We start from the raw sequence: 11,082 nt of genomic DNA, 5'->3' as shown, positions 1-11,082 counted from the left end.
ATTCACTCACCTCAGCCTCCCAAGGCGTGGGATTACAGGCTGAGCCACCGAGCCCGGCGATTTTTTTGTTTTGTTTTGTTTTTGAGATTCTTTCAACGTTTGCCCCTTTCATGATGGGTGAACCTGCCCATACCACACTGAGTTTTCAGCAGTTTTTGACCAAAAATGTTTGATCCCCGTACCCCACCCTTCCTATTCACCCGATCTCGCCCTGAGTAATTTTTTTTAATTTGTTTGTTTCCCTGGATGAAAAAAGCCCTCAAAGGGAAATGTTTTGCCAATGTGGAAGAGGTGAAACTAAAAACAGCAGAAGCGGTAGAAGCCATCAAAATGGACAAGCTCAAAAACTGTTTTGAGCCATGGGAAAAGCATCTAGATAAGTATAGTGCATCAGATGGAGAGTACTCTCAGAGTGAAGCTTAAACACGTAAGAATAATATACACAATTTTTTATGAATAAATTCCGAGTTTTTTGGGTTCCCCCTCCTATGTGTATGGATATGTGAAATAACAGTGTATAAAATAGACCAGAAATAGCCAGAGAGTGCAGATGTCCTGGCAGGTGGCTTGGAGCAAGAATTTAGGGTACCCACCTTTGAACCCAAGCTCCTCCAATGACTAAGTAGGTAAGAGGACCAGTTTCTTAACTGCTCTGTGCCTCAATTTCATCTTTTTTTTTTTTAAGTTGGAGTCTCACTCTGTCATCCAGGTTGGAGTGCAGTGGCACGCTTACAGCCACTGCAGCCTCGACCTGCTGGGCTCAGGTGATCCTTCTGCCTCAGTCTTCCAAGTAGCTAGAACTACAGGTACACACCACCACGCCCAGCTAATTTTTTTGATTTATTGTAGAGATGAGGTCTTGTCAAGTTGCCCAGGTTGGTCTTAAGCCCATAGGCTCAGGCAATTTTCTCACCTCACCTCCCAAAGTGCTGGGATTATAGGCGTGAGCCACCGCACCCAGCTGATTTCTTCATTTGTAAACTAGGTTAACTATAGCAACCACGCAGAGGCATTACCAGTGTCCGTGACTCCCATGGGCGGGGCCTCGTCCTTTCTGGGACTCCTGGACCCCAAGAATGAGCTCTGGCTCCTAGTGTCTGGAAGGTTCCACCCTCCCCTCCCCGTGTGTCCCAGCACTGCAACTTACTGAGCCCCGGCCGGTGCACCTCACGCAGGGTGTGGGTCATGCCCGCCTTATAGCCCAGGAAGGCTGTGAGGTGCACCGGCTGGCTGGGGTCGTCCCGCGGCCATGTCTTCACCTTGCCACGGTGCCGGCGGCTCCTCTTGTGGGGCAGGAAGCCCAGGTGTCCGTGCCGAGGGGCAGAAAACTTTCGGTGGGACTGGGGGGGCGAGAAGGAGGGAAGTCAGAGCTGGGGGCTTCCTGGTGGCGGTGGCAGGGTGGTCACAGACCTGGAAGAGAAGGCCAGAGACCCAGACCGGCCCAGGCGGTTCCCACTGCCCCCCATCTGTCTACAGGAAGGGAGGAGAGGGGTCTCTGAGGGGCAGCCTTTTCGGAATAAGGCTTCTTGCCTCAGGGGGCCAAGCCTGGCAGGCCCAGGCAGGGCCCTCAGTCAGCAGGGGGCTCCAGGGCAGGTGACCGCTGCCATCTGTCCACTTGACCCTTCTAGGCCCAGCAGCCCAGCTCTGCCCTCTTGCTGCCCTGTCCAGCCTCCCATTCCTTCACAGGCCCCAGGACAGTCCCTGCTGGGAGGGAGTCCGAAAGCCTCGCTGCCCCCCTCCCCAGGAAGGCTGGGGTGTTCCGGCTCCAGCCCCAGCCCACCGGCCACTACCGCCCTGGCCCCACTGACCATGGTGGCCGATCCCTGAAGGTCAGGAAGGGGCCTCCCCACGAGGCGCCAGAGGTCGACTGGCAGGGCCAGGACTCACAGCAGCCAGCTCCCAGATTTAGCCCCTGGCAGGGGAACTCGGTCATCCTCCGTGGTTGGCATGGTCTCTGGTGCCAGAAGCAGGCGGGGGCAGGGCAGTGTCCAGGGAGGCATCGGATGGGCAGCCTCGGGGACATTCAGAGCCAAGACTGGCACACCTTTCCTCAACAGCCTGAGAATGGGCCAGGACCATTCCAGGACAGGACCACTTAACCTGGTAGGGACCAAGCTACCCCAGAGGCAGGCGTGGGGACTTCTCTCAGGCAGCAATCTAACAGGAAAGTGAGAGCAGTCTGGTCAGCTGATAGTAAGGCAGAGGGTATCCCTGTTCTGAGGGTTGGAGACAGCTGGACAGGCCACAGGGAGGGGCAGGGGAGGGCTGACTCTGTGCCCTGAGGATCACCAGGGCTGAGCTTCAAGATTAAGATTGCTGACTCTTGGAGCGCAGTGGCCCATGCCTGTAAACCCAGCAAAGCAGGAGGATCGCTTGCGCCCAAAAGATTGATGCTGCAGTGAGCCACGATTGCACCACAGCACTCCAGCCTGGGCAGCAGAGTGAGACTTTGTCTCTACAAATTCCCTGATTCTAATAGCCTGTGACCTATGAGTATTGAGCTACTTTTATGAACTTAAAATTTGAATGTAACGGGTTGAAATCTCAATCTCTCTCTCTCTCTCTGGTCTCACTCTGTCACCCAGGCTGGAGTGCTCTGGTGTGATCACAGCTCACGACAGCCTCAACCTCCTGGCTCAGGTGATCCTTCTGCCACAATCTCCCAAGTAGCTGGGACTACAGGTGTGCACCACCACACCCAGCCATGTGGGTCTCAAACTCCCAGGCTCAAGCAATCTTCCTGCCTTGGCCTCCCCAAGTGCTGGGATTAAAGGTGCAAGCCACTGCACCCAGTCAAAATCCTTTATTTTTCAATTCAAAGGTTCTATGACTATAAAGTTCTGTTGCTATAGAATTCTAGAGTTTTACAGGCCTAAAATGTCTCTAAGTTCTGTGAATTTTCACTATTGAGGATTCGAAGCTAAGATGTTAAGATTCCTTGGGTCTGATGGTCTGTTTCTAAGAGTTCATAATTTGAAGAGGTGACATTTTTGTGATTCTACATTCTGTGGGCCCCTGAAGTTAATGGTTCTTGTGTCCCTGGCTCCAACCTGTGGGCAGTAAGTGACCAGCCCCCTCCCTGGATACCAGCCAGGGGCTGTGCCACTTGTGAAATTACAGACGGTACCCAGCAGGGCCCTGGTCAATGGAGCTTCTTTTGGGCACCAGAGTGCTCAGGGCCAAGTTGGAACCATCAAAACCAAGTCAGAGTGCACTTCACCCAGGGTAAGAATTCCTTTACCCTATGGGTCAGGGCCCTGGGGCAAGCCCCCAAGCTCACTGGTATCAGCCCGTCCACTAGGAGACCTGGTAGAAAGTGGAGCCCAGAGAAGCCTGTAGGGGCCGGGCAGTCTTCCTGAAGAAGTAGAGCTTTTGGTGTCTCATGGCATTCGTTGACTTGTTTGTTGTGTGTGCTCTACCAGCCCGTGTTCTCCATAAGAGAATCACTGTTTATTTTATTCCCTGCTGCACTTAGCACGCTGCCTGGCACACAGTAGGAACTGAATGAACTGTTCACTTACTCCTTATGTCTGTTGCAAATTGCCTGTCTCCTCTTATTCTTTCTTTTTTTTAAGTTTTTACAAATGTTTTGTAGAGACAAGGGTCTTACTATGCTGGCCAGGCTGGTCTCAAACTCCTGGGCTCAATTTGTAGCTCACAGATCACAGTTTCGGTGGCCCTTAATTGAGACCAAGGGTCAGGGTTTGTCATTGTCCTACACTGGAAGGAATTAACATTTATTGGGGACTTACTATGTGTTTGGTGCATGATAAGCATTCTCAATTATCACAATGAGGCAGTTTCTTTTGCCCATGCCAACTCTGGCATGTCTCCCTTTCTTTTCTCTCTTCTTTCTCTAATAAACTTTGAAAACTTAAAAAAAAAAACTCCTGGTCTCAAGCACTCCTACCCCAGCCTCCCAAAGTGCTGGGATTACGGGCGTGAGCCTGTCTGCGTCCTCTTAAACGTCAGCAAGGACCTCCGTTCGGTTCACCGCTGGATCCCAAGCGCCTAGACCAGCGCCTTGCACGGTGCAGGCACCTGCCACAAGAACCGACAGGGGAGGCCGCGAGCGCCATGGCGTCGACTCTGCACGCGAGGCCGCCCCGCGGGGAGGCGCGTCGGAGCCCGCACCGGGCACCGAACTACAAGTCCCATCGTGCCCCGCGGCCGTCGGCGCGCAGGCGCAGGCGCAGGCGCAGCCGCCCTGGGCGTCCCTGCTGCTCGCGAACCAGACCTCGGCAGCCGGACGCAGGCGGAGGCCCGGGCGGCGCGTCCTGGAGCCGCGTCTGCAGCCCGCCGCCATGCCGGACAGCTGGGACAAGGACGTGTACCCCGAGCCCCCGCGCCGCACGCCGGAGCCCTCGCCGCGGACCTCGCTGCCCAACCCCATCACCTACCTGACGTGGGCCTTCGACCTCCTCGTGGACCGGCCTGTGACCCTCGTGAGAGGTACGGGGCGCCCACTCCCGGCCCGGCGGCCCCCGACGACCCCCGGGCCCCGTCACCCTCCCCGGACCCGCCAACGCACCCGGGCCACGCTGCTCCCCCACATCTCCCTGACGTCCCCCGGAGACCACCGCTCTCTGGGTTCCTTCGTTCTGGACCCCCCCCCCGCCGCACCCCGGGCCCCCCCTACCTGGAGATCCCCGAGCTCGTCTCCTCCTGTGGCCTCCCACGGCTGGGCCTCACCTCCCGGGACCCCCCTCCGTCTCCCGCCCCCTACCTGAGACGCTCAGCCCCCCGGCTGCACCCGGCGCCTTCTACCCCAGGACCCCTCTCCGCGCTCCGGCCCCCGCCGCCCGGGAACCCCTGCATACACTCCTGGCCCCCTGTCTCCCTCAGATATTTGGGGGGAGCGCGGAGGGAACTATCTGAGTCCTGGGGCTTGTTAGACCCGTCTGTGCAAATGACCAGGTAGTAAGGTATTGGGGTTGTGGCCGAGATGCCGGAATTCCCCATCTCTGGTTCGAACAGAGATCGCTCGATGCAGCTCTTTGGACTGTAGCAAGAGCTCGCTCTGCCCTCAGGCTCTGCCTTGATTCAGTTAATCAGCTCGTTCGGCAACCTAAGAACACTTGGGGTGCACATTTGGTGTCTTTTGGGGGGACTTACCAAATAAAACCCCCAGCGATGGACCCACCTCTTTCTTGCAGCAGTGTCTTAGAAAGGGTTTTGTGCGTCTTTGTCGTTGGGAAGCTAAGGCCCAAGGGTCAGGCAAGTCCTACCTGCTAGTGGCTGCCTGTTGGAGCCTCTGTGCCTTTCCCTGTGCTCTGGGGGCGCTGGATTTGCAGCACTGCCCGAGTCTCATCTGTAAATGGAAGGGCCTGCCCCAGAGAGTTGACTGGGGACAAGTCAGAGGTGCACGTGAACACTGAGAATGATGCCTGGCAAGGGGAACCCTTCATCTACACAGACATCATCATTCAAATCTTAGGCCTTGACCAGACTGTGCCAGCCCACAGACCCTCAACCATCCCAACTGTGGCTTCTGCAAATTGATAGGGATCTTGTCTGGGGTTTTGTCTTCAGAGTTCATAGAACAGCAGCACGCCAAGAACAAGTATTACTATTACCACCGGGAGTTCCGCCGCGTGCCAGACATCACCGAGTGCAAGGAGAAGGACATCCTGTGCATATTTGAAGCTGAAATGCAATGGAGAAGGGACTAGTATGTGAACCACATGGTGGTGTGGGGCCCACACGGGGTATCCTGGGGTCCTCATTCCCGGGGGGTTACTGTGGCCTGGCCTCAACCAGCCAGCCTGTGCCTCTGGGGTTGGTCCAGATGTTCCACCTTCATTCTGCTCTCCAGGATTCCTTACAAAGTAGTCCATCTTTTTTTTTTTTCCAGCAAAGTTGACCAGGAAATCGTCAACATTATTCAGGAGAGACTTAAGGCCTGTCAGCAGCGGGAAGGTGAGAGCTACAGGCAGAACTGTGCTAAGGAGCTGGAGCAGTTCACCCAGGTGGCCAAGGCCTACCAGGACCGCTGTAAGTATCCATCCCCAAGGCCTTAATCAGTCTGGGGGTGAGGACTGGGTTCAGTTTGCTTCCATCTCTTTCCCAGATCACGACCTGGGGGCCCATTATTCTGCCAGGAAGTGCCTGGCGAAACAGAAGCAGAGAATGTTGGCAGAGAGAAAAGCTGCGAAAGAGGCTGCTGCTGCCTGAACCGCACACACCTAGTCCCCTCCTGTGACTTTCAGTGTATTCTGAAATAAAGCGATACAGCCTGCCTGGGCTTCTGATGTGTTCTATCCTAATTCCCCATCTTACTGGCCTGGCCCTGCCTCAGCAGGTTCAGTCCACATTTGTGGGACACAAGCAAGACACACAAAGATGGGCTTGGTTCACTTTATTTTTTTTTGTATGAAAACCCTATGTCGTTGCCACTGCTGGAGCCTGGGTCCTCTGCATGGAGACTCTGGTATGGGTCTTGACGAGATGGTCGGTGAATTCCTAGACACAGGCACAACATTATAGCCAGACGCTGCCACCCCACCCCCTGCCTTGCTCAATCCCATTAGCCAGGCAGTACCTGATAAGGAGACTTGGTGAACACTGTCTCTTTCCAGAGGTCAGGGGTCAAGTAACTGTAAGTCTTAGAGATGGCATCAAAGGTGGCCTTGGCTGGAGAACAGTAAACGAGTGTGTTGGTAGTGACTTGAGACACACCCTCCTACCCCAGCATCAGTTGCACTCCTAGGAACAGACAGGCCCTTTTGGGCAGCTCTGCACATTGGGAGAGCCTACCTCTCATTGAAAATACATAGGCACACACTGAGCTGTTTGATCAAGCGGAGCTGAGAGACTGTGGCTGAACCCTGCGAGAGATCACCTACCGAAGTTACCCAGGGTGGCAGTGCAGCCCCTGGCTGAGGTGTAGCAGTCATCAATGCCAGCCATCATGAGCAGTTTCTTAGGCACGGGGGCCGAGACGATGCCAGTGCCTCTGGGGGCAGGGATAAGGCGCACCAGGACAGAGCCACAGCGGCCAGTCACCTGGAAAGACAGGAATCGGATGAGGACCAGAGGGAGTCTGCTCCATCACAGAACGACACTCACCACCAACTGGCCTACCTTGCAAGGGACAGTGTGGGGCTTGCCAATCTTGTTCCCCCAGTAGCCTCTCCGCACAGGGACAATGGACAGCTTGGCCAGGATGATGGCCCCCCGAATGGCGGTGGCTACTTCTTTGGAGCATTTAACACCTAGACCGACGTGGCCATTGTAGTCCCCGATGGCAACAAACGCCTGTGAACAAACTGTGTTGAGGCAACCCCTGGTCCTATGTGACACCAGTACCCCCCGCCAAGAACTGTTGCACACCTCAAGGAAAGAAGGACCACAGTACAGGCAATCCGAGATCCCGAGGTGGTCTTTTCTCTCTCTCCCCATTACGAAAGTCACACGTGTGAAGCCAAGTGTAACCATGCAGAGCTGAGAGAGTCTCACCCAGCCTCTTGGCACCAACAGCCCAGTCCCACACAAGACAGCCGCGATACCTTGAACCTAGTCCGCTGGCCGGCACGAGTCTGCTTTTGCACAGGCATGATCTTCAGAACTTCATCCTTCAGAGAGGCGCCAAGGAAAAAGTCGATGATCTCAGACTCCTACGAAAGCCAAGGGTTTGTGGTGGGAACGTCAGGTGCGAAACCTCTAGAGACCCCGGCCCCTGGAGGCGAGCCAAGAGCAGCATTCCACCCTCTGGCCTTAGCCCAAGTGACGCCCAAGGGCTCGCGCCCGCCCAGGCCCCATCGCTCGACGCATACCTTGATAGGCAAAGAGAAGAGATAGATCTCCTCCAGTGACTTGATCTTCATGTCCTTGACCAAGCGGCCCAACTTGGTGACAGGCATCCACTGGAGAACAGGTGCCGGTGAAGAAAGCCCTTCCCCGGCGCCGCCCCCGCGTCCAGCCCGGCCCGCCGCTCGGACCTACCTCCTTGTCCTCGGCCTTGCCTCCGCGAGCTCCGCGGCCTCGCCCCCGACCCCGACCCCGGCCGCGACCCCGGCCTCGGAGGCCGGTGCCAAAACCTCCGCGAAAGCCACCGCGGTTTCCCATTCCGGGGCCCCCGGGGCCTCCGGGCCCTCCCGCTGCACCGGCGTCATCCGCCATTTGCTGAAGAAAGCGAAAAGAAGCGATTGGTCAGTGAAGCCCACGTTTTGCGGCCTCCCGCAGGAGTCGGACGGGGTCTCCCGCCAGGAAAGGCGGCCGCGTGAGCCTGGACCCAGCCCGATGTCCGCTGGTTCCCCCCGCCCCGGCCCTGGACCTCTGCGACGGCCACCAACACTCACGTGTCTTTTTGGAGCAAAAGAAAGCGGGGTTGCGAGAGAGGGCTTTTATATCTCGCCAAGCGCCGCGAGATCTCGGCTCCTCCCCGCCCCCGGCGCAAGCGAGTTGAGCGCCCCCGCCTGGGATTGGCTCGCAGTGCCCCACCCCTCGCCACGCTCTGCGTGCGCCTGCGCGATCGCACGGTTGGTTATAAATGCTCACGCCCAGATCCGCACGTCCCTCTCGAGATTTCGGACCTTCGTGCTTGTCGGGATCGCCGAGGTATGTCTGACCGCACCCGCTGCCCGCTGCGTCCCGGTGGAGGTGGTGGTCGGGAATCCGGCGTTGGTTGAAAATCACTCTCGGCTTTGGCCGTGGTCGTGGGTGAGATTCGGCGCCCAGAGCCACCGGGGCCTCAGCTCACCGCCCACTGCCTCGTGTGCGAGGGTGAAACCCAGGCCCCGACAGTCACCGCCACTTCAGCCCCCGTGCGGCCACTCGCGGGGTCTGGCCTCTGATCCCTGACCTCCAAGCCTGTCTTTTCTCCGCAGGACGCTGGTCGCCCCAGCCTGAGGCCGACGCCGCCAGGACCGCTGGGGGAGGGGGACTCGGTTGTGCCCGTGCTTCAAATAAAACTCTGTCCCTAGTTCACTGTGTTTGGTGGTTCTTGCAACCCCGTCCCGCCTGCCTGCCTGGAAGCTGCATCTGCTGATGTGGTGGCGGGAGAACCCTACTGGGATGCCTCTTCCCAGGCCAGCCGAGCTGTTTTGCACACAGGGTGGGACTTGGGAAGCTGGCAGATGACGTGTATAAGGTCTCGCACCCCTTAAGTGGCACAGCAAGGTTGGAAATGCAGGTCTGTCCGTGCCCCAGAGGTAACCTCCATGCTAGCAAGCAAGGTGTCCTGGGCTAGGGTGAGCCAGGTCAGCAGACCACTTGCAAGGATAGGATTCGAGTTCACATCTCGAAGGCTTTCAGTGGCTCCTGGCCCACTAGGCCTAGGTGAAGCCAGCAGCCAATGACTTAGAACCTGTAGGAACACAGGCTAGAGCGCTCTGCCATTTCTTACAGGTCTGCCCAGTGATCAGACACGGCCTGGGAGGCTGGCCCCCTGCTGTGGGGCTGCAGTTTGTACGAAAATCTAGTCTTCACTGCCCTGTTCTGTATCCTGGAGCTACCACTCTGAATATTGGATCCTAAGTGAGGAAACCCAGTGGGTCAATGTCTAGAGCCCCCAAGCTCTTGGAGCTCTGGGCAACTCTTGGAGAGAACAGAGCAGCAATCCTAGTGATACCTTGGCCTTGGGGATAGCTCCCAGAAGCTTGGTTCTAGGATCACCTGTCAGCTACTCTACCCTTCCCCTGTGATCCTTTAGCAAAGGGAGCAAGGGCGAGGCTTCACAGGGGCCCAATGGGCCCTGGAGCTGGGCTGTGATTGGCCTGAGCTCAACAATGCCCCTATGATGTCAGCCCACACCCACAGTGAAATAAGGACCCCCTAAGCCCTAGGGGTCAGTGGAGCTGCCCTCCAGATACAGATCATGGTAAGCCTGAGACCCTCTTGCCTCTGACCCTGAGGTTTGGGTTCAGGGATGGGGGTGTAGGTTACAGGCTCCCATAAGTCACAAGGAAACCCTTCCAGAGGCTCTAGCTAAGTCTAACAAGGCTAAGCTGGCTTCTCCAGTCAGGAATTAGTACTCCTGGGTGGGGGGCGTCTTGAGCCCCACAGCTGCCCTCTCAAAGTGGGTCTGACTCAGGTCCTCTACTTACGGCTCTCATGTGGCCCACTTCCTCACCAGAAGCTTGCTGGGGTCTCACTGGGGGTGGGGCTGCCAGCTCATGGTCCCAGGCGGGCCCTGACACTGGCCTGACCTTTGCAGAGTGGCGGGTATGACCTCAACCTCTTCATCAGTCCTCCCAACTGCAGCTTCCTGTGCTCTGTCTGCCATGGGGTTCTCAAGAAGCCAGTGAGGCTGCCGTGCAGCCACATCTTCTGCAAAAAGTGTATCTTCCGGTGGCTGGCCAGGTGCCACTGGGTACCCAAGTGGCCGGGAGGGCAGGGGCGAGGCTGGGGGGCATTCCTGGGGCCCAGAACAGGGGAAAGTCTGCCAAGTGCTGGCTACAATGGCCGAAAGACTCAGCTGTCAAATCTAGGACACTAAAGTGTGTGGGTTCTCTCACCCCCTGGTGCCTGCAGACCCCGACCCCACCTTGGACCTGAGAGCTCTCTGTAATACATCCTCATGCTTCCTCCAGCTGGTGAAGAGACCACCTGGGTCACCCATTGAAGGCTTGACCAGGGGTCCCTTCCCATTCCCAATGCTCACCCTCACTCGTGCCTTCCAGACAAAAGACCTGTCCATGCTGCAGGGAACAGGTGAAAAGGAAAAAGATTGTCTATGTGAACAAACTCCGGAAAACCATTGGCTGCCTGGAAGTCAAGGTATCCAAGCATCCACTCCCACCACCCTTGGCACCCTCGTGGGGGGTGGGGCAGAGCCAGGAAAGGGGCAAGGAGAATCCCATCTTCAAAGAAAACCAAGTGTTGCCTTGGGGTCATCAGACTTCGCTGAGTTGGAATCACAGCTCTAACACTTGCTGTGTGACTTTGGGCAACTTACCTAACCTTTCTTATCCCCTGGGGCCTCAGCTGTAAACAGGGCTTCTAGAGAATTTTTAGAGGATGAAATGCCTGGTATTCTGGCTATTACTCTCCAGGTTCCTAATTTTATAGATGGGGAAACGATTTTTTTTTTTTTTGAGTCGGAGTTTCACTCTGTCACCCAGGCTGGAGGGCAGTGGCACG

The 11,082-nt window shown here is 56.6% G+C and overlaps 4 protein-coding genes and 1 long non-coding RNA gene across 5 annotated transcripts in view; 3 read left to right on the top strand and 2 right to left on the bottom strand.

Moving 5' to 3' along the window:
* RPL3L (ribosomal protein L3 like) overlaps positions 1 to 1,906 on the bottom strand; it is an 11,930-nt gene extending 10,024 nt beyond the window's left edge. Inside the window, exons 1-2 of the mRNA XM_008048707.2 lie at positions 1,809 to 1,906; positions 1,148 to 1,340 (exon numbers count right to left, since the gene is read on the bottom strand). Of these exons, the coding sequence (XP_008046898.1) occupies positions 1,148 to 1,340; positions 1,809 to 1,811 (196 nt within the window). The 5' untranslated portion in view covers positions 1,812 to 1,906. The remainder of the gene's footprint in view (positions 1 to 1,147; positions 1,341 to 1,808) is intronic.
* Positions 1,907 to 4,220: 2,314 nt separating this feature from the next.
* Positions 4,221 to 6,244, top strand: NDUFB10 (NADH:ubiquinone oxidoreductase subunit B10). Its single transcript, XM_008048706.2, has 4 exons — positions 4,221 to 4,452; positions 5,533 to 5,671; positions 5,855 to 5,994; positions 6,071 to 6,244. The coding sequence occupies exons 1-4, from the start codon at positions 4,305 to 4,307 to the stop codon at positions 6,172 to 6,174; spliced, it is 531 nt and encodes a 176-aa protein (XP_008046897.1). The 5' UTR covers positions 4,221 to 4,304; the 3' UTR covers positions 6,175 to 6,244.
* Positions 6,245 to 6,343: 99 nt separating this feature from the next.
* RPS2 (ribosomal protein S2) lies at positions 6,344 to 8,319 on the bottom strand. Its single transcript, XM_008048705.1, has 8 exons — positions 8,301 to 8,319; positions 7,945 to 8,124; positions 7,776 to 7,865; positions 7,509 to 7,616; positions 7,084 to 7,257; positions 6,846 to 7,005; positions 6,542 to 6,633; positions 6,344 to 6,462 (listed from the first exon to the last, which is right to left on the bottom strand). The coding sequence occupies exons 2-8, from the start codon at positions 8,119 to 8,121 to the stop codon at positions 6,382 to 6,384; spliced, it is 882 nt and encodes a 293-aa protein (XP_008046896.1). The 5' UTR covers positions 8,122 to 8,124; positions 8,301 to 8,319; the 3' UTR covers positions 6,344 to 6,381.
* Positions 8,320 to 8,456: 137 nt separating this feature from the next.
* On the top strand, positions 8,457 to 8,928 carry LOC103250115. Its single transcript, XR_503652.1, has 2 exons — positions 8,457 to 8,559; positions 8,829 to 8,928. It is a non-coding gene; the product is annotated as an uncharacterized LOC103250115 (long non-coding RNA).
* Positions 8,929 to 9,797: 869 nt separating this feature from the next.
* The window catches only part of RNF151 (ring finger protein 151), a 2,400-nt gene continuing 1,115 nt past the window's right edge, over positions 9,798 to 11,082 (top strand). Inside the window, 3 exon segments of the mRNA XM_021707869.1 lie at positions 9,798 to 9,820; positions 10,157 to 10,302; positions 10,623 to 10,719. Of these exon segments, the coding sequence (XP_021563544.1) occupies positions 9,818 to 9,820; positions 10,157 to 10,302; positions 10,623 to 10,719 (246 nt within the window). The 5' untranslated portion in view covers positions 9,798 to 9,817.

The sequence above is a fragment of the Carlito syrichta genome, unplaced genomic scaffold (assembly GCF_000164805.1).
Source record: "Carlito syrichta isolate Samal-C Ts95f unplaced genomic scaffold, Tarsius_syrichta-2.0.1 Scaffold126536, whole genome shotgun sequence".
Lineage (NCBI taxonomy): Eukaryota > Metazoa > Chordata > Mammalia > Primates > Tarsiidae > Carlito > Carlito syrichta.
The sequence above is the reverse complement of the archived record's forward strand: the minus strand, read 5'-3'. Positions and strand labels throughout refer to the sequence as shown.

What these genes read in the sequence shown, in the direction of transcription:
- NDUFB10 (XM_008048706.2), top strand. Translation starts at nt 4,305, where the DNA reads ATGCCGGACAGCTGGGACAAGGACGTGTACCCCGAGCCCCCGCGCCGC. An exon ending in GCCTGTGACCCTCGTGAGAG is followed by an intron (nt 4,453 to 5,532) that starts GTACGGGGCGCC and finishes TTTTGTCTTCAG; the next exon opens with AGTTCATAGAACAGCAGCAC. An exon ending in CAAGGCCTACCAGGACCGCT is followed by an intron (nt 5,995 to 6,070) that starts GTAAGTATCCAT and finishes TCTCTTTCCCAG; the next exon opens with ATCACGACCTGGGGGCCCAT.
- RPS2 (XM_008048705.1), bottom strand. Translation starts at nt 8,121, where the DNA reads ATGGCGGATGACGCCGGTGCAGCGGGAGGGCCCGGAGGCCCCGGGGGC. An exon ending in TCTTCTCTTTGCCTATCAAG is followed by an intron (nt 7,617 to 7,775) that starts GTATGCGTCGAG and finishes TGGCTTTCGTAG; the next exon opens with GAGTCTGAGATCATCGACTT. An exon ending in GCCAGCGGACTAGGTTCAAG is followed by an intron (nt 7,258 to 7,508) that starts GTATCGCGGCTG and finishes GTTTGTTCACAG; the next exon opens with GCGTTTGTTGCCATCGGGGA.